Source organism: Perna viridis, chromosome 1, assembly GCF_037379345.1.
Source record: "Perna viridis isolate PV_CMFRI_1.1 ecotype Kerala chromosome 1, ASM3737934v1, whole genome shotgun sequence".
NCBI classification, from domain to species: Eukaryota; Metazoa; Mollusca; class Bivalvia; order Mytilida; family Mytilidae; genus Perna; species Perna viridis.
The window spans coordinates 53,343,799-53,371,316 of record NC_142445.1 but is presented as its reverse complement, the minus strand read 5'-3'; the positions used below and the strand labels follow the sequence as shown (position 1 = coordinate 53,371,316).

Here is a 27,518-nt window from a genome sequence, read left to right as displayed (position 1 = left end):
GACAACAACAATAGTCCCGTCTCAGACATACTACGCCATAGTTGATTAGAGGAGAACTGGGGTCAGAAAAGTTTGGCCAACTTCCCAGAATTTGTACCAGAGGAAGAACATAAACAGTGCGAAAACATCGTTGATGTAACGAACTATATTTAAATTACAAGGATCGTTTATCGCATGTGAAACAACATTAAAACTTTCGGATATGAAAGTTAGAAAAAGATGACCATGGTAAGATGATACTGCGCCTTTGCATGTGTGATTCGGTTTCTTAGTGAAAATAATGACGTGGATGCCAACCGTGACTTGATATATCGACTTTTTATCTATATCATTACTTGCATGTTAATATTTTACCAGCAAATGATTTGAAAGTGCTAGAGATATAAAATGTTGAAGGGAATATTTTTCAAAATGGCCGACTAAGTAGGAAAGTGGCGATCGTGTCTTGACGTGCCTCTGGCTTGTTTCGGAACGTGTAGATGCTTATATTTACTATGCAATGGCTTTCCTTTACTATGAAATAGTTACATAAATAAATAAATGCAACCTAATGATCAAATTAACTTTTCTATCTGGCACGAAAGAGGAATAAGATGAAAGTTAACTTGAGCCGCTTAAGTCATTGACAACACAACTGTCAAATATCAGCTCTCTCGAATTGTAGATGTTCTTTCTCAGTTTAGGCAAATTAATGTTGTAGATTTGTTATTGGAAAATTTTTTTTTACGATGTTGACTCTATGTTCTTACATGGAAACTGGTGAAATACATGTACAACTTTCGCAGTTGGATTACATTAACTTAGCCCCTTGTGCAATAACAAAAAATGTGACCTTTATTAAGCTTGTATGTAATTGAGTTGATAGAGAGAATTTTAGTTTTAAAAAACCCATCTGTTTAAAAAATGTCGGCTGATTTTTATACCCCTGCTCCATGGGTGGGTGGATTGGTATCACCTTGTCTACTCGTCCATCAGAATTGTGCTCCCAATGAATACAGACTACACTGTAGTTTGATTGAAGCTTCTTATAGATGGGGCGTAGGTTGTAAGTGATTTTGGTTGCTGTCCCATATCAACATCCTGTAAGAGTAGGGTATGCCCTGCATGACTATGTGTGCAACTTCATGTTAGAATAGTTTTCTTGTCACTGGCACTCTTTTTTTTTTCTTAAATCTTATTTGGTCATACAAGAAAGGTCTAATAACAGGTCTATGATACAATCAGTACATCTTGTTAATGTATTATTTAGATATTGGACATGTACTTGTATAAAGGGTTCATTGAATAATACTTCACTCATTCAATGGAGAGCATTAGCCCTTAAGTCATGTCTTCAAAGCTACAAAGTACTTGCCGTTATAAGGGAAAAATCATTTTCAAATATTTTTTTATAATTATTAGGGTTTAATTTGGTAGCACTCATGAAATCTTAAAAGTTATCCATTTATCAAATACAGTGCATTTACACTTTGAATGTACATGTATATACAATGTACGTTGATGTCAGTTGAAGAAAGCAGGTTTTGAATGTGTGACTTACTACATGTATTAGTATGACTTGTAATTCAAATAAACTTTTCTCTCATAGGCAAAGCCTAAAATTATATTTTAGAATTTTATTTCAAATAATGCAACTTCAAGACTCACACAACATATATGTACAATGTTATTGATAATGATTCCTATGATTTTATGGTAACATCAGTATGAAACAGGGGTAATAGGTAATACATGTACCTGAAATGCTTTTGAAGATTTACATTTTGCCGGTAGCAAATGCAAGAACAGTTAAGACTAATTTAAGTGTAACTGATCTTTAAAAGCGATGTTTTTGTCAAATAAATTTCTATATCTGTGTTTATCTACATTTTTGATATTTTATTCATATCAATGAAAATCTGTTTAAAATGCAAAACAATATATGATTACCAACTACAGAAATATCTTTCTTAACCTTTACTTGGGAAACTGATGAGGTCACCGGGTCATCAAACATCTTTAAATTCAAAGATGATTCACATGTACCTCAGGAAACGCCATCTATGCTGTGGTTTGCAAACTCTGCGAAACGGTTTTCTTGGGCGAGACCTATTGGAGGTTTGGTGATTGTTTTGTAGAAAACAAACGAAGTGTCACCAATGGAAAGGATTGTCCAGTCTGGGAACATTTTCGGGAAGCAAACAGAGTTGACCACGTGAAAGCAACTGTCCTTTTGAAAACGTGTTCCTGGAACAGTGTATCATCAGCTTTCTTGTGACTGCCCAACCCTTTGGAATGAATGTCAAAACCCACCATAACCCTGTTTTCAACTGCTTTTTGTTTTAGCAATTTTCATCTTGAACTTGATACATATCTCATAATGTTCAAGATCAATTTTGAAGGACACATTGTCTCTGTGGTAGGGATTGACAGTCTTATCTGTAATACCTTTTGCCCCTGATGAAGGCTGTAAATTTGTCACCTTTATCAATTTGTTTGTACGTTTTATTCATATTTTATTTGTATTTAGTTCTTTTTTTACCTTTTAAATGTGGCTATCATTCACAAATTCATTGTTCTTATCTTCTTTAACCCCTGAATCAATGACTGAATATTTTAGTAGTGTGACCACATTTTTAATAATTTTGCAGGGTGATCAATTGTAGAAGGTTGATTATTTTGGAGCATATCAGTTATTGTTTGATTCTTTTTTTATATATGTATCTTTTATGGTATGTAACTAATCTAGCATACCTGTAAAACTAGTTTAATTGTGGGAGCTCTCCTGCAGTCCATCATAAAATAGTAGTAGATTTTGTGTGATGACTTTATCAACATATTTTGGGATGTTATAAATTAAATAATGCAGAGGATTTCAAAATATTGGGTCAATACCATAAATACATGCTTTTTATTGCAAATACATAAGACCTACCACCATTAAGAGGCAATCTTACACTTTTAATTTCAGTACTGTACTTCCTACATGTATATGATTTGCATAACTGAATATTACTACACCACCTTATGCTGCTGATCTGGACCATAGAACTGTCAATTTTAGCTTCATACAAGATCATAATGTACCTCTTAAATACCATACATATGCATTTATTCTACACTTGTTTTTTATTTGTATGAGAGTGGGAAGTTGACATAAAAAGATGAAATGATCGGTTAGCATTGAACTTTCTGTGATATACCTGAGAAATCACTAGTCTTCAAGTTGTTTTTATTGAGAAACATTTCAGCTCACCTGAATTTATGAATTTAAGTCCATACACATATCTATGCCAGGGTTTATGGTGAAAATGAGAAACTCACTGATTGATAGAGTTTCAAGTTTAGTAGCATTTGCCTGGATATTGAAAGCAAGCCAAATTCAGTGGCATAGAATAATTGACTATAAGCAACTATGAAGACTTCAGTAGTTGATTTTTTTATCACCAAGTCAGTAAATGGTCACCCACAATGAGCGTTAAGTTGTGTATGGCCGCACAGTTTGAAGACAGTGTCTCAGCATGTGTTACCTATGATTCATATTGGTTGCTGAGGCATAGCAAGAATGAAGCTACTTCTTCATGAATTTAGTTGCTACCAATGCCTTCTTATGACCAGCATTGTCCGTATGTCTTTTCACATCATTCATCGATAGGATTGAAGATAATTCTAGAGAGAATCAAATGTTGATCAGCTGTTCCAAGCGTTTTGATGATAAAGTGCCTTCATGACCCATGCTGTTGTTGGCATATACAAAAATGGCAGACAATAAATGACTAAAATTTAATGAATTCTATAAGGGAGGAATTCTTTGAATCGGATGATCGATGCCTCCTGCACAGGAGACTTTTTTTGTGGGTCAAAAGGTAAAATTACAGGAAACTCCCACAGAAAAGAGGGTTAACATGCACATGTATGACTCTAGTAGGCTGATTTACAGTGCAAATATAAATGTACAATGTACATGCATAGTTGACATTTTTACCAATGTTTCTGACATAGCCTAATTGAGAATATAAGGTAAAAGTGGTTGGAGACATTTTTTTTTTCTTCAAATTTTTCTCCTTCAAAATTACTGGGGGTTACATGCAGGTTATGTGCTTAAGAACTATGTATGAAATGTTAATTCAGAGAACAGCACATATACATGTACTTACATGCCATGCAGATATTACTGTATCAACTTTTTGTCTATGAATTTGTCATCTTCATATAAAAATAATTTGCATTATGGTGTAAGGTTTTATAAATTGAAAATATTTATGCTTGTATTGTAAAGAGAACCAGATTGAAGTCAAACATACAGTACATGTACTTGTGTAATAGTCCTGTGAAAAGTTTTATATCATACATGTATATGTGTGATCTGGTTTTAGCCAGTGTTAGCAACTATTTCAAAGAGATAAAGCATTGAAAAGCATATTTTTGTGTCAAAAAATAAAATCTTTGTTTCATGTAATTACAGGATGAATTCCACCCATTTATTGAGGCATTGTTGCCTCACGTTAAGGCATTCTCCTACACATGGTTCAACCTACAGGCAGCTAAAAGAAAGTATTACAAAAAGCATGAGAAAAGAATGACTATGGAAGAAGAGAGAAGAGTAAAAGAAGAATTACAAGTATGTTTAGATGTTAATGCATTATCTTCTTGAAGGATTTTGAAAAATATTGGGCACTTAGTATACTAGCCTTACTCAGACTCTCTAGATGATTTTGAATGTTTTAATGTCGTAATGCTTTGCTAAAGGATGGGCTATAGAATTTGTCATTCCTTTGGTCCATAATTACTTTACACCACATGCATTTTGTTTGCTTGCATGGGTTTTCACAAGTGAATAGTTGGAAACCTGAGTAACAACTTACAAGGAAAATGCCTTTAGGTATTTATTTTAGGTCACAGTTCGTAGCTTAAAGGGCAAGGTGACTGTTTTTATTATGTAAAATTGTTTTTGCCATACAGTTTTAGTTAGAATAAACCTTGCATATATCATGGAAACTTACATGTAGTTAAACTCATTTATAAAAAAACATAATAGACTGTAAACTTTTTGTGTGTTATAATAAAGCAAATTTTTAACAGGGTAACTTAAAACAAAAGACAGTTACACAAAATGGACCTAACAAAAAATATGACCTTAAACTGTCCTTTTATAATTTTGCAACAAATAGAGGATAGAGATGATAACATGTTCTGTATACTTGCAGTTTTATGTTATTTTTATTTTAGAATGAAAAGCCAGAAATCAAACAAAAATGGGCTTCCAGATTACTTGCAAAACTTCGAAAAGATATTACACAGGAATGTAGAGAAGACTTTGTGTTGAGTATGACAGGAAAAAGACAACCAGTTTGTGTGACAAGTAATCCTGACCAAAAAGGAAAAATGAGAAGAATAGACTGCTTAAGGCAAGCAGATAAAGTTTGGAGGTTGGACCTTGTTATGGTGATTCTATTTAAAGCTATTCCACTGGAGAGTACCGATGGTGAACGTTTAGAAAAATCACCTGAGTGTATAAACCCTGCTTTATGTGTTAATCCTCATCATATAAGTGTTTCTGTGAGGGAATTAGATCTCTACTTGGCTAATTTTATACATAGTTATGGTAAGTTCTCATTTTCTTACACTACGCTCAGAGTGGAATTGTTCTCAAACATTTAAGTCCGACCTGAGTGAAACTTGGTGTTATACCGACGTGGTCAGTGTTTAACACCAGATTCCACTTAGCCAACACCAACCGTTATTATATTGTAATACTAATAAAATCAATGAGGCATAACAGGGAATTGATTGTAAGATACAATGTTAGTTTTGTTTCTGTTTCTCATGTGTACATCCCGCGTTAATTCGAAGCACTCAGAATAAATATTTAGTCATGGCATAAAAAAGAGGTACATTCTATTTTTTTTTTTTACTTTGTACATGTTCATCAGTTGTCGATTATTTATAATTTACTGCTACAGAAACTTTAACAAGGAGGAGTGTTTGACCTTGTTAAATTTTTTTTCTACTGCTTAAAATGCTTCCAGTTTACTCTGAGACATTTTTCATTTAAAGTACTGTATGTATGTTTCAAATACAACTTATATATATCTTTATTTTAATGATAAGTTTTGTTGAACTTCAATTGATGCCAAACAATCCCATGACAAACCTTGCACAAAGGCTATTTTTTAGAAATTGAAATGAACACATTGTAAACAATGTCTCCAATGTGTATCTGGTCATCAAATGAGCTTCAGTTAATTATATCTCCATATGGGAGAGTCATGGAGTAACAATCAAGGATTAATATCTATTTTATGGTTTACTTATTATCTTTTCACATTGTATTTGCCAATCCTTAATACCATGTGCTAATCGTTTCAACTGCTGTTTTATTGTGCCAACAGCTTGGATTAAAGCTGGACAAATTGACTTGATTTAGGCAATTGGATAGTCCCTTGGACTTCCCTGTTGTGATTTTCAGGGGTCCCTGGTGAATTTTTGAGGTCGGGGACCCAGGAAATCAGGTATCAACTTCCATATTGTTGGCGGAGATAAATGAAATTCACTTCACCTTGATGGGTGGATTTCTTAACCAGGTCAGTAATTCTCAGTACACGACAACAGTACTATATGATGTCCCAGCTGAATGGGTGTAACACACATATTTCACCCTGAAAAAATCTGACTGACACAGTGTTTCACCGACTAACACAGATTTAAAATTCTGAATTGAGTGTTGGAGAACCAAATGTCCCTGAGTGTACTGTAGGTTCAAAAATAACTTTTCTAATAACACTTCTCATATACAAAAAAGTACATTTTAAAATTTTTTTTTTCCTGTTGCCACAGAGTTTGTGTAAATACCAAATTTCACAATTTTTACGCAATTTTTTTAATGGTTTCATGGGAGAAACCATTTCTCCTTAAGCCTTAAGCAAGGAATTCATTCTCAAATACAGATGTACTTGTGTATGGTTAATACATATACAATGTACTTGCAGGTATCTAACACCCTATATTTTATGGTAATTTTCTTCACAAAGCACAGGAAGCTCAATACTTACCCAATAAGTTGAGTAAACTGTTAAATAGGCTAATTTGTAAGGGATATAGTTATGATATTGTTGTCAAATAGTTAGCATTTTTTGGTATTAACATGGACTCGCTCATAGCGTCTTTACATAGAAACTAACACACTATATTTACATGTAAAAGCAGTTTTCTGCATGACATGGGTTGTGTCCTTATTGTAGGACTTACAATGTATCATGGTTCTCAACCCCACATGGGAAGAATTGGGATTGATATTTCATACCATAAGGACATAAATTCTTGTAGGTTTAAACTGGTCTGGAGCCACATTTTTTTGTGTCTGCCCCGTCAGACAGGAATTTCTGGCCTCTGTATGTGTTGTTATGTTTTCACTTTCAGTTTACTTTTATGTGACTGTAGTATATAGGGGCAACTATTTTGCTGTACTTTTGTATGATGTTGTTTTAGGGCCAACTGTAGTCTGCCTTGTGGTGTTTGGGTTTCTTCGTGGTTCATTGAAGACACATGGGTGACCTTGAGCTGCCATTTTTTATCCCGGTGGAGTTGTTTCTTTGACATATTCACCATTTCCATTCTCATTATATTGTTTTAAATTATTATTTCCATTCTCTATAGATCTTGAGTGGTGAAATAATTTTAACCACTCATTCCTGAAGGATAATCTATCTGTACATGTACATCTTTGGATTGAAATCTCACCTTCAACAAGAGTAGGTAAAGCAAAATACAAATTGTCGTAACCTACATGTAAGTCAACATTTTTTGTTATTAAAATTTGTGTCAATTGAAAATGATATCTGTTTCAGTACCAGATCCCAGATCAGAGTATGAAATGCCTATGGGAAGTGAGCATGATATAAAAGGTTTGTAAATATTAGTACTTAATTTTATTTGCATCCACGCTACAAAGATGGAGTTATAACATTGCCTTTATAAAACTCCTCAAAATCTGTTTTCTATTTATAGTAATCAGTGAAAATTAGAAAAGTTACTTCAAGTTACATTGTTTAAATGACAAGTAGTTCTATAGATATGTATTCATAGTACCATTTCCTTGTGACCACATCATAAAAATGATAAGATTGATTTTTTTTAGATAATATTGATGGTGTTTTAACAATACAAATTTCCTTTACATTTTTCATTTCCTTTTACAATAGGGAAATTTTAGTACAAAAACATTAAATCTATTGTCTGCATACTTTCTTTTAAGAAACTGGTTTACATTTTATATACTACATTTTAGCATGGGCACAGGTCATTGTAATAAATAAAACCATTATTGTATCTATATCAGTGATTTTTCTGTATATGAATTAGAACAAAAATAAGGCTGTTTCCCCATGCCAAAAGCATGATTATTTTACCAAATTTTTGCTTCAAATTCCTGAATCTTGCTTTGTGTTAGTGGTAACTGAAAAAAAGTCCATTAGCCAATGTGGCTAATAGCTACATATTTTCCTTAGCCACACCGAACTTTCATTAGCCACATTAAATCATGTTAGTTTTCTTGATACAATCATTGTAAATATACATTTCATGGCATTTGCAGTCCACCCTTTGCAACTTCAAAAAATTGTTCGCCATAGTGTCTACTAATTAGTAAAATAACTTTGCCACACCAACATTTTATTAGTATTTGGCAATGTGGTGATGGTTTACCGCCTACACAGCTGCTGTTGATTTTTTTCCAATATGACATATCTAGTCGGGGCTTTCCAAATAAGGTGTAAAATTTTCTATTTTAACTCCAAATTTCACTTTTTGTCTTTGTAAAGAAATACATGTATATCAATTTTGGGACTGTATGATAAAATACAATTGTCTTACAAATTTTACAGATTGTTATACATTTCCATATTTTTTCCCCAAATTTAAAGGCACAGACACCTTCTAAAACAGTTATAAAATCACTGTGTATATACAATTACTTACTTACTATGCAATTACTTATAATATCTAATGCATTGAAATATCTATGGTTACAAATAAGTAATTTTTCGTTTTTTTGTTGCACTCAAACCAGTCTGATGAGGAAACTCTAGAAAGTTCTCCAGTTTATAATGTTCTTGATTTAAAAAAAATATTTCAGTGCCTGGAAATATTCACTCAGGGGTATCAGGAAATGACAGCATCATGGCAACTGGTGTCTTCTCGGCAAGAGAGTTGTTACGGGTCACAAGAGGTAATGTACACATCTTTCTACCATTCTAAGCCTGTGATTAAAAATACATGTGACTCTTTAACCACCATAAAAGTTTTTCTGCCATTTTCCGTGTTTTCTGCAGCTTTCATCAGAGAAAGGGATTCTACTTTAGCATATTCTCAATTTAAATTATTTCTCCTCTTAAGTAGCACTCCAGCTAAGAATCATGCAAAATGTGATACATGGTTGGAAAGCCTACATATTTTTATTTTTGATGTCTTATTTAAAATCCTTTAGTAAACAGAAATTAACATTTGGTTTTCCATAAAACCTGTGCTCAGAATCGTGCAAAATGATACATGGTTGGAAAGCCTACATATTTTTATTTTTGATATCTTGTTTAAAATGCTTTAGTAAACAAATTAATATTTGGTTTTCCATATAACCCGTGCTCATAGGAGATAAAAATTGTACAGAATGCACTGTATAATTCAAAATTAAGGGAGATATCGCTGTAAATGACACTCAAATACAATAAAATCCATTGGATTTTCAATATTATCTCCTAAGAGCAGGCAGATTTGAATGAATAATTACACGTCGTAATACAGACCCACAAAACAACTTAATTACAAAAATAAAAATATGTAGCCTTTTTTAGGGTGTATCACATTTTTCAGATTTTGCATAATTCTTACAAAGACTTAATATGGTAAAGCTTGCATTTTGAAAATCTTAATTTTACCATCTCGAGTGGAGAAATAATTTAAAGCACTCATTACTGAAGGAGGATCTATATACAAATTCCTATTTGTACAATAATCTAGAAAAGTGAATATTGGAAGTATTGTTGTAGGCTAATCACAAAGATTTCTCAGCAGAGTGCAATTTGTCTAATGTTCACCTTTATGAAATCTGAATGCCAAAAATTGTCCTTTAGAAGTAGCAATATGCAATCATGCGAATCAAAGAAATTAAAAATGAAAAAAAAATCTGATTACTAAACAGCAATAACTTTGACACCACTTCAATCACTAAATATACAGGCCTTAGGTCTAAAAGCTATCACCAAATGATAATTTGATTGAAGCAGGATGATTTCTACTTTGTATCCTTTTGTTTTTTAGCTGTGTTGCTGAAGGCTGAATCATATCTAGGAGTTCCGTCACATATGTAGTTGTGCATATTATCAAGAAATTTTGATTTTCTAATTTTTATGGGGATTATACCTATTGATCAAAAAAATTTACCATAAGACATCATGTACAGTACACTCTGGGACATTTTATTCTCCAGCACCTAAGTCGTAGTTTTAAAATCTTAGTTAATCAGCGAAACACCATGTCAATCAGATTCTCCTCCTGTTTTTCCATCACTTGAATCAAAATTGTTGATACAAAAATCGTTTTACTTATAATTATTATACATTGTAGTTATTATTAGTTTGCTATATTACTTGATAAAAATGTGAAAAAAAACATTTGTCCATGATATCTACTACTCCATAGATGTAGTCAGTTAATGAAAAAAATAATACGTCAGCAAATGATAAAGATGTACAGAATTAAAAAATACAATGTACTGAAATTTTAATGACATGATGAAATATTTATCCTGAGTGCTTCGATATAATGGGGGATATACACATGAGAAACAGAAACAAAATAAACATCATATCTTACAATGGATTCCCCATTATGCCTCATTGAATTTTACGACTAGTACAGTATACAAACAGTCGGTGTTGGCTTGGTGGAATCTGAGTGTTAAACACTGACTATGTCAATGTAACACCGAGTTTTACTAAGGTCAGACAAGTGTTAGAGAACCATTCCACTCTGAGTTTAATGTATCAGCTTGTCATCACAACTCTTCTGAAACTACCCAACAGAATTTCATCAAACTTGGTATGTAACAAGAACACCTGATGTTGTTGTGCATATTAGACCATAATAAAGAAATTCTTGGATTCTCATCCAACTTCTCAGAAAAATTTGGGTGGGGGAACAAATACCATTATTTATATTATATACCATTTTCGTACACTATCTACTACAGAAAACCTAGTGCTTGCACAAACACAGTACAAACATATAGAAACAGGGGTGAAAAATTGGGTTGGGCAGGGATGAGAATCTTGGGACTTTTTTTATTATGACCTTGTCATGAAATTTTGATTCAAATTTTTATGGGAATTATGTTGTGTAGTTTCGTATATCTGTCAGTAACACATCTTATGTCACATTTTCCTCACCAACTATAAATTACAGGTGCTCTACAATGCAGGTCAAGACATCAATTGGTCTGGCTTGTTCCATACAATAGTTATCGTTACCTTAGTCTATGCTTACACTACAATTAAGTGTACATGTAGACTAAGATGCTACTGTTGATGTATTCTAAAGTTATTTTATTTATGGATACAGAAAATTTGATTTATTTAATCAGTATCAAATTTATTGGTTTAGCATGTTCATTTTTGTGTTTTAGAAATTTTATAGCATATCATTAGGCTTGCCTTTGGTTTACAGTGGAACCTTATTTGTTGACTTTCTAATGTAGAATGAAATTTTTTGCAGCATCTATTGTTTTGCCACAGAATGGATTACATCCAATGATGCCCCCAGGAAAACAAATGGACAGTCCCAGTTATTATAATTATAGTCCCCAGGACCAGGGCATAGTGATGCATGTACAAGGTCTGCAAAATGGACCTGCCCTAAGTCCTTCAGGAAACCCTCACAAAAGACTGAAACGTACGACTATGAGCTCTATATCATCAGCTGATGATGAAGTTGAAAGTGTTGGTGATGAAAATGAGTCCATGAGTAATTACTATGGAAAATCTCCGGCCAATCTGAGCGGGAATAGTTCCGGAGGTTGGCAGGGTGATAGTATGGACCCAGGTGAGTAACTTTTAGAGCTTCCACTGATACTAGTGTTGTAAAACCTGAAAGAAATCTACACTCTGAAATACAAATGTTGGACATGGTTTCATTTAACCAGAGTTTAAAATCACAGGTTGAATTTCAGACTCTAGAATCTCTTCAAGTTTTGTAACACTTATGAACTAGATTTTTGTTCTCCTCTCTTCCTATAAACTTCAATTCTATTAACATATATACATACAATATATGCTTGTTTGGTTTTAAGATATTTTATGGCATGTTTCTTTTTTTAAATTTAGACTTGGGCTATTCAGATATGGTTTACCTAAGAAGTCATTTTGATAATATGCTTATTCCAGTAAAATGTGTATGTGTATTCTTTCCTTATGAAAAGCTTTGTCTGTATTTCAGGTTTAAATTATCAGATACAAAATACTGTGTATGAACGTTTTGGCCAGAGTATTTTATTAAGTTAGTTAAGAAAAAATTTGAATTACATGAATAAAAAATTTTCTCAATGCTTTAAGTAGACAATTTTATTAAGTAATGAGTTAAAATAAGCCGGAATTTTTTGTTGGAAAGCACTTTTGCACAATGAATCACTATGACATTTATACGATCGGGATTTATGGAATCTGTCCTTGGTACATATACATGTGTATGCACAGTTTGAATTTTTTGCATGTATTGTTACCAAGGTTACATAACAATACTACTACTTACTATAGATTTTGCTATGAATTTCATCTTGTTGTGAATGCTAACTATATAACAACTTATTTCATGCATTTTGCATCCAATTCCTTTGTTTTCCTGGGCTAAATTTATTAGTTATTTTTTTATTCTGTATGCAAATCATGCATATTGTGTCCAGCTTAATGTTTAGAATACATGCATTGTAAACCAACTTTTATATTAATTTTATTCAATTTATTGAAGTTAAGGAGACTTTGTGTGAACACTGTGATGAATGATAGAATTTACTTATGATTGTTCAGTTTTACATGTACTGTGGTATCAATGGATATCAGTTTTAGTTGGTAGAAGAAAAAAAGACATTTGATTGGGTACTCAAGTACCAGTCAATATAAAATTAAGACATTGCCTATCGTAGAGCTGATTCATGGTGTGGAAGATGAAAAACAAATATTTTGTATGCAGTTATTTTTTTTTTTTTTCACAACACTGTTAAATGAGACAGAAGTAACTTTAATTACTACTAGAGTATATGATGCATCCTGGTTTCATTCCCCTGATTTTCAGTAAAAAGTTTTCATAAGTAAAAATTCAGATGGCTACATAGTTATTGAATGGAGATTGGAATACTCTCAAATTTAAGGATTGCTCATTTTTAGCGCACCTGGCCAAAGGCCATTTGAGTTTTTGCCATCACTTGGCGTCCGTTGTCACCGTTAATAATTTTTCAAAACTCTTCTCCTTTGATACTACTTGACCAATTGGAACCAAACTTGGGATGAATGTTCCTTGGGGTATCCTGCATAGAACTGATTTGGGGATTTTTGATCCATCGAAAAACATGTTACTAAAAATAGAACATAGGGGTCAGACAGTTAAATTTCGCCTATATCTCCAAAACTGTTAGGTTTAGCCAAATTCTTTCAATAGCTGAAATGATTCTTTTTATTAGGACTACAAAAGTCTTCAGGCATAAAAGTTGTTAGACGACTCCTTGTATGAGTTATTGCCCATGAAAAGGGAAAATGACAGATTTTTTTTAACAGTTTTCAGCCAATATCTTGAAAACTATGATAGATAAAAAGAAACTTTCAATTGCTGAAATGATCCTTACGATAAGTCCTACCAAAGTCAAAATTGTTTGTTAACTTTTTGTTAAATTTATTTCCCTTGAAAGACAAAATTCAACCAGGTGAGAGATTCAGGCTCCTAGGAGCCTCTTGTTGTACATGTATAATGCTTAGACTTAATATTCTAAATCTTTCTATCTGAGTGGTCTTGCATCTAGGGATGTAAATGTTCATTGAATTCTTAATTTCATGGTTGCACTTGGCCCATGAAAACCATGGAAATAAGTACTTCACAAATTAAAAGGAAACCACAGTACAAGTATGTACTAGTTTTTAATGTGATAACGATTAAATATTAAACTTGATCAAGAATGAAGTTGGTTTATAATATTTCAATACAATAAAAAGTCTAAATTCTCTATGAAAAAAAAAATTCATTTCAAGGATGATAAGAAATCAGAGGAATTGTATGGTTGATTTGTAGTGGCTTTTGTACACAGGTATCACCACTCATAGTCCACCAGTCATGTCATCACATATCATCATCCATAGTAGTAAAGCCAGCGATTTTACCCCGGTCGTCACTACACGTACTGGATCCCCACCCCAAGGTAGATATCTACTTTTATCATACTTTTTTCAGCTTTTGTGTAGAGTGTACCAATTGCTGCCTTGTAAGAGGGTTGATGGAAATGATGATGAAAATATTTAAATTTGTGAAAAAGGCCAGTTTGATCAGTTAAAGTTTTGTCAGGTTAGAAAACAAAATATTTGACAAGAAAAGCTCCCACAGTCTACCTGCTGTTGTAGAAAAAAATTTCATCATAAATTTGTTCTTTTATAGTGTGCTTTTCTTTAAAGTACATTATGTATGGAACTTTGAATCATACTAGTATTAGTATAAAGTCGGCGGTAAATATGTCAGAAGTGGTGAAGTTAGAACATGTTTTGTAAGCATAGTAAGATATCTAAATGCTATGTTAGGTGGATATTTACTTTTATAGCAGATTTAAAATCGATTCCAAGACCATATTGAAATTTGCTACCCACATCTACAGTTCTGTTTTACTGTAATACAGTGCAAGTTAGGATTGCTTTTCTGGTTTGATATTCATCAGCCAAGCAGTGGCTGAATCTATAGGATTTAATATCTGTATGATTAATGAGTATACTTGTTAAAATGATAACCTAGAATACCTATATAGGTGATTGTGATATGAAAGCCCTGACCCAGGAAGAAGGGGATAAATGTACCTGTGCCTATGGAAAATATTTTAGTTGAATTTTTCTTTGGAACTACAAATCATAGCCACTTGCTGTATGGTATGGAACATCAGTAAGAAGTTACTCACCCCTCAGGCGTCTTAGAAATTACAGATCTGTGTCATGTCAACTTTGAACTTCCTTTTGACACGCTTTTCTTAGTAACTACAATTCACTGTCATTTGGTGTTTGTTTTTCAACTTCAATAAGTGGCCCATACTGAGCTTAAAATTTGGTGTGTCTACTTCCTGTCTAGGAACTTGGGCAACTGATATAATTAAGGTAGAATAGGTTATTCCATATTTTTATTGAGCAGTAGTGTCCATAAATATTGTTATTCTTACAATTTTTTTGGGGGTGTTTTTTATGTTCAAGTCTTCCCTGTCCTGTGTTGCTTTTTTATATGACCTCAAACATTCTGCAGTTGTTAAATGATATGATGCTGTTGTCCTTATCCATTATGATTTGTATTTGTGTGACAACTTGAACATTAGTTGGTTGGTCTTTATTAAGTTTTATAGCAAGGTTTCAAACTACAAAAGGAAGGTTGGTATGGGTTATGGGGATTATGGCCCAAACTGTTTTAGAACTAGGGCCCAAAAAGGGGCCAAAAACAAGCATTTCATAGAATTTAACTACTAGTATATAACTCTAGTAATATGATAGGAACATTTATGATATTGTTCCCCAGTATTCTACAATTGTCAGACTGGAATTTATTTTTTTTGGGTTAAGATTTAGGGACCAAAAGGGGGCAGAAACATGTATTTTCCTGATGTCCTGATAATTCAACTATTAATGAGGTGATCCTTTTGAAATTGTATTACAAGGTGCTATGCCACTGGGATTGCTTTTGGGGGTAAAGACTCTTGAACATTTTTGGAATTGGGGACCAAAAAAAGGACATGAAAGAAGCATTTTCCTTATGTCCAGATAATAGCATGAGTAAAAGTGAATGGATCTCATATAAGTTTTACTACAAGGTGCCATACATTACCACAAAAGGAAGACTGGGATTAATATATGCGGTAGTGAGTAAGCCAAGTGAGAATAAGGAACCACATGGGGCCATAACTATAAGGTGCCATACCATCTAAGGAAGGAAGGTTGGGATTAATTTGAGGTTTTAATTGAAACAAATTAGGAATAAAGACCAAAAAGTGACCACTTCAATTCGGGTCAAATTCTTATACTGTGTCAAATATCTAATTGGTATGAAAATTTAGGGCTTTATCAAGTCTGAATTATGTCCATATTTGCCTCAACTGATCAAGGTTTGACCTCAGCAGTCGTATCAAGCTATGCCCTGTAAAGCATTTTGTTGATGAACTGTTTTGATATTTGATGTAGCATCTTGTTTTGATTTTTTTGTTAGTGGATGTTATTCCTGTAGATTCTTCTCCTCATTCTTTCTATTTAACACAGCATGAAAATTATTGACACTGAAAGTTATTTTACATATATAACAAGAGCCCCAGTAAAAAGTTCACGATGTTTCTAGATACATTTATGTATTTGCATTGACATCTACATGTATACCTGATACAGGTGGAGATTCATACATTTATTAGAGAGTTTTTAGTCTTGAAAGCATTAGAATTAAAAAAAGAATAGATGTGGCATTGATATTAGGTATGAAAAGGATAAGAAAAGATGCATGTTTATGTTTATTATTCTAAAATTTCTCTGCCATGAAAATAAAGCCTACTGCTAAATATTTTTGGTGGTCCATTGAGAGAAGACATTCCTCTAGTATGTTTTTGATTGATTGATTGTTGGGGTTTAATGCCCGAGCAGCAATATTTCAGCTATATTCAGGCGATGAACATGAAATGATGATGATGAAATGAAAAAAGGAAGGTACACAAGGAAAATAGGGTCGACAAATTTTTATTGCCACAAAAAAAAAGGGAAGGATGGGTAGGGGTTGGGTAATTTAGCGTCCTGTGGCGGAGCACAAAGGTTCCTACTATCAAATACCACAGCAGGGTTCTTTAATGTGTGAGGAACGTGGCATCTTTCCCAACACGTTGCACCACTGGATTGTGATCAGATTTTCTGTATTATAGCCTGACAACCCCAGCTTGTAACACGCCAGGGGTACCCCATTCCACCACCTGGGGCACACATCCCAGTTGCTCTGTGGGCAGAGCGCCTAGGCCCTTGCTAGGTTGCTAAGCACTATTTAGTCGCCTTTTACAACAAGCTCAGCACTGCTGCAGGCCTATTCTTTTGACACTTGGACCTGAACAGGGCAGTATGTTTTTGAAATTGGGATTGCATCATCATGAAATTTGATACACATTGTAGGCTTCAATTTATTGTTTTAACTCCTACAATATAAAAGTGCTAAATGAGGCATCATTGCCCTAAATAGATCATTTCATTGTTTTATATTGTTTCAAAAATTTCATTCAAGATTGATGTAGAATAACAAGTAATTTTAAAATAATCAACATTTAAAAATAACTGTCATATGACAAAAATTACTGTCATGTGACCAAATTTCAAATGATAGTTGACAAAATGTATACCAGCAGTTCTGCTGAACAGGTAATTATGGTTTAGATATCAAATTGTGTGAGTAGAAATAGAAGATAGAAATTTAAACCCCAAAACTAGGTCATGTTTGCTTTACTTTACCTAGAACCTTCCAAAAAAAAGTAGTAAGTCTATATATAATCTTTAGAATATTTATTAGTATGCAGAATTGTAAAAAAGGGCATTGTTGTGTTTCTTAGATATTTGATTTTACTTTTATTGTAGGAATGCAACAACAAATGATCCTTTCCTCAGGTGCAGGACCCCCTCCTCATTCTGCTAATATGAAGTTTCAAGATAATGCTGGAGCAGACACTTTCTCAGACTTTGTTTCGCTTGTATGCCAGGAGGCACAGAATTCTCAAGGCCAGGTAAATATTTAGCTGTGCATCAATATGTATAAAATTCTGAATGCTGATGAAAAATTTACTTTCATGACTAGGATATACAATGTAGAAGTTTAAGAAGGATTATGATAAGCTGTAACAAAATCTTCACCTCATTGGTCTATAATAGCTGTCAAATAATTAATTTTTTTTCTTAAATGGTGAAGTATTCCATTTTTAATTTTGCAGTGGTGTACCAAAATTTTTTTTTTAGTAATTCAGGAAGCTAATTTCATTAAAAATTGTTTTTTGAGGGAAAGTTACATTGATGAAACTTTCATACCATTTTCAGTCGAACTCGTCAACTCCTCCTATGAAAAGTCCAACAAAGATGCCTCATTACTATCCAGGGATGTTACCTCCACCCCCACCACCACCCCCAAACTTAGCCAGGCCTGTGGCCATCATGAGGACATCCGATGGACAACCAGTGGTTACCAGTGGTCAGTCTTTAATGAGTCCCTCTAATTCTTCTAGTAGGTCTATTACCATCTCAAATTTTGTCAGTAGGTAGATCTGTAGTATGGTTAAGAAAATTGCTGTTCTTTTACGAAAATCCAGCTTTTATATAAATATGAATGTCATATTCCCCAAGTCTTTGTATGGTGTAAGATAGGTGTTTTCTTTAACTGTATATTAGAAAAAAAATTACTTGTTAATGATAATTTTAAAAACTTCTTGTTAATGCTGCATTTAACTGCATTTGTTGTTAAAAATCATTCTATCATTGTGCTTATATTATTAGTAATTTTTTGTTTCAGCTTCCTCCAACCACAACACAACTTCACCAGATACTCCACCAGTTAACAGAACAGTGATGACCAGTCCTTTCTCTGTACTTGGAAGACCAGAACATGCTTTTGCACACATACACCCTCAGGGACATCAGGTACATACATAACACCTTTAGTGACATCAGGTACAATACACCCTCAGAGACATCATCAGGTACATACATACACCCTTAGTGACATCAGGGACATCAGGTACAAACATAACGCCCTCAGGGACGTCAGGTACACAAACACACTTAATGACAACAGGTACACATATAGCTCAGGGACATCAGGTACATACATACATCCTTAGTCATAACAGGTACACACATACACCGTCAGGGACATCAGGTACACATACATTACACCCTCAGGGACATCAGGTCATACATAACACCCTCAGGGACATCAGGTACACATACACCCTTAGTGACATCAGGTACACATACAGCTCAGGGACATCAGGTATATACATTACACCTTCAGGGACATAGGGTACAAACATACACCCTGAGGGACATCAGGTACACATACAGCTCAGGGACATCAGGTATATACATTACACCCTCATGGACATCAGGTACATACATACCTACCTCATGGACATCAGGTACATACATACACCCTTAGTGACATCAGGTACATACATAACACCCTGAGGGACATCAGGTACATACATACACCCTGATGGACATTAGGTACATACATACCTACCTCAGGGACATCAGGTACTTACATTACAGTCTAATAGAGATCAGGTACATGCATCCTCGGGGGCATCGTTACACATGTTTCACCCTCGGGGACATCAGGAGTATGAGGTACATAAATCACACCTTCAGGGAATTCAGGTACATACAACTTCAGGAACATCTTGTACATACATAACAGGTACTTACATACAATTTCGGGGACATTGGATACATAAAACTTAGGTACATACATTACACCCTCAGAGGCATCAGGTACATACATACATAGTACCTTAGTGACATCAGGTACATACATACACCTTCAGGGACATCAGGTACATTCATACACCCTCTGAGACATCAGGTAGACACATACACTTTCAGGGACATCAGGTACATACATACAACCTCAGGGACAACAGGTGCACACAAACACCCTTAGTGACATCAGGCATTACACCTTCATAGACAACAGGTTCATACATTACACCCTCAGGGCATCGGGTACGTATATAACATTTTCCAGGACATCAGGTGCATACATTTCGCCCTCAGGGACATCAGGTACAAACATACACCTTTAGAGACATGGGATACATACGGTCAAACTTGCTCTGCCGGTCACTACAAATCACCAGTCACCTATTTTTTGGCTGAAATCATCTTTCTGACTTCTTATACCAACCATTTTATAAACATGACCCAATAACAGTACCGTGTCATGTAATTTAATTATATTTAGTACATGTAAATATAGATAATTAGGTTGACAAAGGGATTAATTCAATATTGCAATGGAAACAAAATTAAATATTTGATGGTAAAGGTGTGAAATTTACTAACTGGTCAGTGATTAAGTCATAAAAACTTCAGTCTTCAGTTTAATTATGAAAGTATGAGTTGCGACAAAATGTCTTTGAAACGAATAATTTTGACACTGATCGAAAAAAATGAAGCAATTAAAATGTGGAAAAAGTGTCCATGCTGTGCAAAGGAATGGGTGTCGGATAAACGTAAATTACTCAAATTGCCAAAGTAAAGGAAAAATTATAGAGAACATTGAAAATAACAGACAGTTAACGAAAAAGGACATAAAACTGGAAATGAGGAAATAAACAATTTGTTATTTATTGTCATATATTTTTATCTGAATGATATTTTGAATAAAAATATTTTTATTCCTGGTATACATGAATCTGTATCTAAAAATGAAAGGTAAATACATGTAATATTATGACAATCACAGATAGTACATTCTAAATGAATAATGGATTATATGCTGACATCAAAGTCTTTCTATGTCACAATGTGTAACCTCATTTCAATGGTCACCTCTCTATAAAGGTCACTTTGAGTATTCTCCAGATGTAACTGCTTAATACAGGTTTGACTGCACATAACACCCTCAAAGACATTGGGTACATACACCCTTATGAACATCAGGCACATACATAACACCCTCAGGGACATCAGGTATATACATTACACCCTCCGGGATATCAGGTACATACATAACACCCCCAGGGACATCAGGTACACATACAATATACCCTCAGGGACATCAGGTACATACACAACACCATCAGGGACATCAGGTACATACACAACACCGTCAGGGACATCAGGTATATACATAACACCGTCAGGGACATCAGGTATGTATATTATACCCTCCGGGACATCAGGTACATACATAACACATCCAGGGACATCAGGTACACATATATAACACCCTCAGGAACATCAGGTACACATACATTACACCCTCAGGGCATCGGGTACATACATAACACCCTCAGGGACATCAGGTATATACGTAACACCCTCTTACATGTATTCTTGTGAAAATTTTCTTGATTTTAGAAAAGCCAGTTACCAGTAAAATGAATATTTCTTTGCTCAAGCACTGTTCACACTGTTTGGGGAAATAGTCTTGTAGTGTGTATGTGATCGGTACAGAACATGGATCTCTTTTAGACCTAGACATCACTTACCAACCTTACTTAACTTTGTGCACTGAGTCCACACATTTAACTTCTAAAACAAGTTTTTTTTGTCTGAAATTATGTGCAATACTTGACTTCCATGAATGGGATTAATTTTAGTTTGAAAATTACTCGAAGTAATGAATTTATGAAAAGTCCCTTGTCAATCTTTTTTTTGTAGATGTTTTCTTATCCAAGTATAAGTCCTGTCAGTATGAATGCTATTAGTGGGGTAATCAGCCCTACAACACTCAGTCTGTTAGCTTCACCGATGGGTACACCTAGAACAACTCCTCGATCAACTCCCATCCCTCGATGGACAGCTCCTTTGATGTCATTAGAAGAAAATATGGATTATGGGATGTTATCAAACTTTTATGGAGTCAACTCAGAGGAACATTTACTCAGTGAAGGTATATAAATATGAAATTTCAGTGATTATATTTAATAACTAATATACACATTTAATGTTACATTTACACATTTAACATTTTATCAATAATCCTGTAAACGTAATTTTTGAATTCAGTCATTATTGTTTATTGAGTAGTTAAAGCTGTTTTCATTAATGTTTATATTGAAGTTAAACATCTTATTTCAAAGTTACTAGGTGGGGCCTGTCCATATTAACAGAAATTAATATTGGTGTGTAATTTAACCACTCCCGAGTTACTGATGAGTAGAACATACATAGATAAAAGTTCACCGTTTCATAGCCGGTTATACATTTAATATTGCAGAAAGATTTTACAACAACACTCACCCCAATGATGGATTAGAAGCTTCAGGGTCAAGTACCAACAGTGGTCCATCAGTTGGATCTGCCGGTCATACACACCACTCAACACCTGGTCCACCGAGTCCCCAGGAAAACCCCTCAAAACAGACTCCACAACCAACCTGACATTAGTTTACTTAGGGTGCTCAGCTGTGATATATTAGTGTGCCTCCTCCTCGGGGGACATGTCACACCCACCTTGTTCCCAGAGGACTATGTATATAAGCTGGTTGTTTTTGCCCAGGCATTTGAGAGCTTTATCGTTTTTAGTATTACAGTGATATTAACAGCCAAATAAATTATGTATCCATTGTTACAAAATACTATGCAACATGTAAAAAGATCTGTGTGATTTGTTCAAACTAGTCGTCATATTATGTGTGAACATTACTAGTCCAAAGTGCTACCCCTGTAACTGTGATCTGTGTTATATATATATATATGTAATATAAAGTAATTGTTGGAAATGTATAGGGTTTTTCTTTAAAATCAGGTTTGATATAAAAAATTTGAAAACTTTAAATTTCTAAAAAATAAGTAGTTTAATTATATCTGCAGTGTAAATTATCACAACATTTTTCCTTCATATTCTTTTTTTTTTTTTTTTTTTTTTTTTTTTTTGAGTGGACTCTAAATTTTACTTCCATCTCTCACTTCTTCAAAATAACTTATTTCCATTTTCAACTATTTTAAAACGCTTTTCATTCACATTGATATTCAAATATGTTTGACTTTTCTTTTGTAAGTCAGTGTTGAAACCTCAACAAGTCTTTGTGTGAAGTATCCCACTGTGTTTTCATTGTTACAATACATGTGTCTTTTCATAATGTCAATTTAAACTGCTGAGAAAGGTCTTCCTATCTAGTAATGAAGTTATATGTAGATTAGAACCCGGTGTAGTGTTGTTCTTTTATGAAGGAGATACAAAGGCTGTGTAAAGAGTTAAGTCATGTTTATAATGTAGGATTTTAATTAATCTTGTCTAATTATGTGAGGAATTCTGAGCAATATTCAAGTAGCCAATAAGTCTACCTTTTTTTTAACTAGTATTAACCAATTTTTGAATGTTTGTTACTAATTACTATTTTAATGTGTTGAAGTTGTAGCCATAGTCCCAAAATCACAAATAATTTTGAATAGATTAAAGTTGTCTGATACATTCACCTTTAATTTCTGTTACTTAAACTTATTATTTTTACCATTATACAAAACTTTTGCTGACATTAGAATGATAATATGCAGTTAGTTTTGGATACAGTTTCAATATGCAATTACTTAATTGTGCCTTGATAATAAGTGTGTTTTACCTGTGCCCTCTTTCCTTAGTATTTGTTAAGGCTTTAGTTAATTGTGGGTGTTTTATGTATTTGTCATACAAAACTTACTTCTTTGAGGGAGCAAAATTCAACTATTCCAGATGCTTTCATTTTTATCCTATGAATGCAGCCTGTGGAGTGTTACACCAACTTGGACAGATAAAACATCTACAGATTTTGATCATGTCAAGTGTCATCAGGGATTTCTCTGTTATTTCGATATGCTTCTGTTGTTTTGTATAGTTGTCTATAAGAAAAAATTATGATCTTGTGAAAGAACAAAAAATTAAGGAATTTGACATGTTGAAAATTTTGTTGTTTTATCATACCAGTAATTTTATATCATATCTACCTCACTGTATGCACATACTAAAATATATATGCACTTTACGTATCAAAAGTTTGTAAATATGTTAGTGTTACTTTTCATCTATCATTCACTCCTGGAAACTCATGGTTAGTGTTTGGATGAGATTTGTCTCACAAGTTCACAATAGTATACTATATAGCAGAATTTTTTAGGGTGTGAAATAGAAGATTATAAGAAAACATATAAAACTATACAAGCCATCAAGAAGTTCATGTTTCTCAAGCTTTTTCTTTCCTTTCGTTTAATCAAAGTTTCATCACAATAAATATTTCCAGTATAACAAATAGTCATGATTAAAACCTTTTTCAAATAATTAGATCACTCATTTCTATGTTTCTTTCATAGTACTGGAAAATACTCCATAATATATATATTTAGAAAAAAACCAGCTTGAGGAACAATTAATGTATGGCTTAATGATCATTCAGTAATCAACCAGTCTAAATTACAAAAACACACCCTTGAAAACTGCTGTATAGTATTATGTATATAAATGTTAAATATATCGCGAGGGCTTTCAATGAACAAATCAAACATCATGTATTGTTTTGGAATAACACCTGTTTAGTGCTGGTAGTTTGCAGTGTTTAATACTCGTGTAAATAGATCCAACAAATGGCATTTTGTTATCTTCAATCATATTTGTATTTTTTTATATTAATTTTATTATTTATTTATAGAGAAGCCATCATGTAGAAATCCATAATTGTATATCTACATTGTAAATTTTGTTTTTATTTATTACTTTGTTATTAGTGTCCAATGTTTGTTAATTATCTTGCCATTGTTAATTTGCATTTTAACTAATATTTTGTTAGATTCTTTTGTTTTGATTTTTTATTTCCCTTTAAACTTCCCTGTTGTAGATTTTAATTTAGTTCTGCAAAAACCATTTTCTATTTTTTTTTTTGTATATTTGTATAAGTTCTTTCTGGAAACTACAATACTTGTCAAATGTTGGCAGTATGCTATTAATTGGTTGACATAAGGCCATACAAAAAAAATGCCTATATTCTCAGGCCACTTTTAAACAAAATTGATGCGGGAGGGAGGCTTATTTTTAAATTTTTTTCTTTTGATCAGAAGCATTTGGAATATTACATGGGGCAAGAGATATGAGCCATCTCTCCACAAACGAGACATACTTTTGTTTTTAATGGTCAGTGTTAAATAACAGTCTCATTCTCATCGTATTTTTTACCTTTCTGTCAAGTGCACAGACAAATCTGTAAACTAATTAAAAGTCAATTCTGGACTGGATATGAAAATTTCCATATTTTACAGTAATAAAAAGCGCAGATGTGGGAGGGTTTTTAGGGATGAGGCAGTGCCTGAGAACCTAGCAATTTTTTTTAAGCCCAAGTTTTCAAAATTCAATCCAGGTGAATGATTAAAAACTTTAGTTCAAATTTTTTTTCAGTCTTATAGGTGCCTATGAAATGTAAGAAGTAAAAAATTTCGAAGTGAAAAGTGCTTTATATTGAGTGAATGCTTTAAGAAGTAAGTGCTTTCCCAAATACATTACATACAAAACATTATAGTCCATTATAAATAAGTTAACCCCTGTATTAAGACATATTTTACTATTTTAGTAGATATTTATTAGGATTGAAAATAACATTTTTCTGTTGTTATCTATAATTTAATTATGATACCAATGCTCTCTAAGAGTATACTGTTTTTTCCAACTTATTTCAAGAAGTAAATAACACCACACATTTTGTTATTTTTATCAAGTTTGTCTTATATTGATTTTTAAAAAAAATATCTCTTATATATTTTGAATATATATCACATTAGACATGCAAGTCTTGTTATATGGAAGGCTTTCTTCTATAGCAAGGTGGCCATTGTGGTGAACTTAAAAGACTTAATTCAATTTAAAACATCTAGCAACTTCACACACTTAGAAATAGTATTACCTATAAACTGTCTTTTAAAAGAAATAAAACTTTGATTTTTCTTGATGAAAACCATTTAAGATGTAACTTTCATACTGTTTTCAGTTTTTCTGAGATTGTTGTTGTTTGCTATAGGGTCAGTATTTTTAGAAGAGAGAGTTTTTTGGGATCATTCTGTGGCTCTGCCATTTAATCTTGCATGCCCCAAATGGTGGCAGTTCCTCCATTATTTAACCTTGCATGCCAACTCAATATGAGAATACCCTTTGCTTGTTATCTTCATGTTGTTGTGTATATTTTTGTTTTCCATTAAGCTATTTTTGGTGTTATTGTATAGTGTAGCAGTCATCTAGTGTAAATAAGTTTGTATACATATGCTTTAATTTATTATTTTCGAGTGCAAAACGGGGGTGGAAACTTGACAGACGTCAAGGTTTGGGCACATGAACTGTGTCTAATGATCTGTGATCACATTTATACAGAATGAGGTCTGTTGTTATGTTTTTATACTGTTAAACATTTGATTTAGTGTTTTTTTTGTATATTTAAAAATGATACAAAAATAACATGTATTTTTACGAGTGATTTTGTGTCAGGGTACATAATATTGAAAAATATAGACTTTCATCTGAAGATTTATTGTAAAAATCTGTGTAACTGCATGAAATAGTGCACAAATATACATAGGAGTTGTTTTGTATCACAGAAATACAGCTAGATTTGAAATGGAATTAAGAAAACATTAGGGATGAAGTGTTAACCAAGTGCCTCTATCACTGACAGAATTACAAGATTTCCTAGCTATATTCCATATATTTTTGGAGTTTATTAATACTAAGTTAGATAAATGATGTCCACTACATCATTTCAGTATTTGAATCTCTAAATGCATAATTGAAACAGAAGTTATAATAAACATTACAAATTCATGAACTTGGTTGCCACTGGTTATCCATATAATGTTGACAGAGTTATCTAATTTGATAACTCCCTGGATTTCGGTTCTACACTATGGTGTAGACAATGGCATACACAGTCTGTGTACATCATAAGTTAGCAAATAAACACAAAATCTGGTTTTTATATATAATATTGAGTTTGTTTTTATTCAATCTGTGTAACATTTACAATTAGCCTCTTGAACAAAATGGAATGTAAGTGTGATTCATTCAATCTTTCAAAAAACAAAAAAAATATGGTTACTTTTTCCAAAGTCTTTGCTGGGCTGAAAGATTTCATACTTTGTAGCTTAGATGTGTTAATTTTTGATGCATCACCTTAACAGCCTATAGTCATCATGTTGGCATGTAAGGCAGCTTACTAAACAATTCCTCTTTCACAGATCTTTTGTCTGTCCAAATTTTGTTCTAGACTATGTATTTCATGGTCTTAGCTTTATCTTTCATTGGGTTGTGTAGTGGTAGAACCATTGTCTCAGATGCTGGTCACAATTTTGAGGAAGCTGATTTTCCATCTAGTATGTAACATTTAGTTGATAGAACAAGGAGAAAGATGCCTTCCCACAGACTACTTGAATGGTCTAGCAAATTATAAGCCAAACTCCTGTATTCCTAAAAAAACATAAAAAAGCAAACAAAAAACAGTCCATTGGATTGATAAAAAATGCAAGAAACATCTGCTATAAATGGACAAAAAGGAATTCCATCATTCAATTAATCAGCCTTCTGGA

At 33.2% G+C, this 27,518-nt stretch overlaps 1 protein-coding gene across 4 annotated transcripts; it reads left to right on the top strand.

The window, feature by feature from the left end:
- On the top strand, positions 1–26,918 carry LOC148629358 (nuclear factor 1 X-type-like). 4 transcript variants are annotated; one of them, XM_088549178.1, is made up of 12 exons: positions 1–228; positions 4,445–4,600; positions 5,209–5,584; positions 7,827–7,883; positions 9,113–9,205; positions 11,746–12,072; positions 14,321–14,431; positions 17,850–17,995; positions 18,303–18,453; positions 18,772–18,899; positions 21,645–21,876; positions 22,204–26,918. In XM_088549178.1, exons 1-12 carry the CDS (start codon positions 220–222, stop codon positions 22,365–22,367), a joined length of 1,950 nt encoding a protein of 649 aa, XP_088405304.1. In that variant the 5' UTR covers positions 1–219; the 3' UTR covers positions 22,368–26,918. The 4 variants fall into 4 exon arrangements, with proteins under 4 accessions (XP_088405304.1, XP_088405295.1, XP_088405315.1 ...); XM_088549169.1 differs by having other exon boundaries at positions 18,303–18,486; XM_088549189.1 differs by lacking the exon at positions 14,321–14,431 and having other exon boundaries at positions 18,303–18,486.
- The last annotated feature ends 600 nt before the right edge of the window (positions 26,919–27,518 follow it).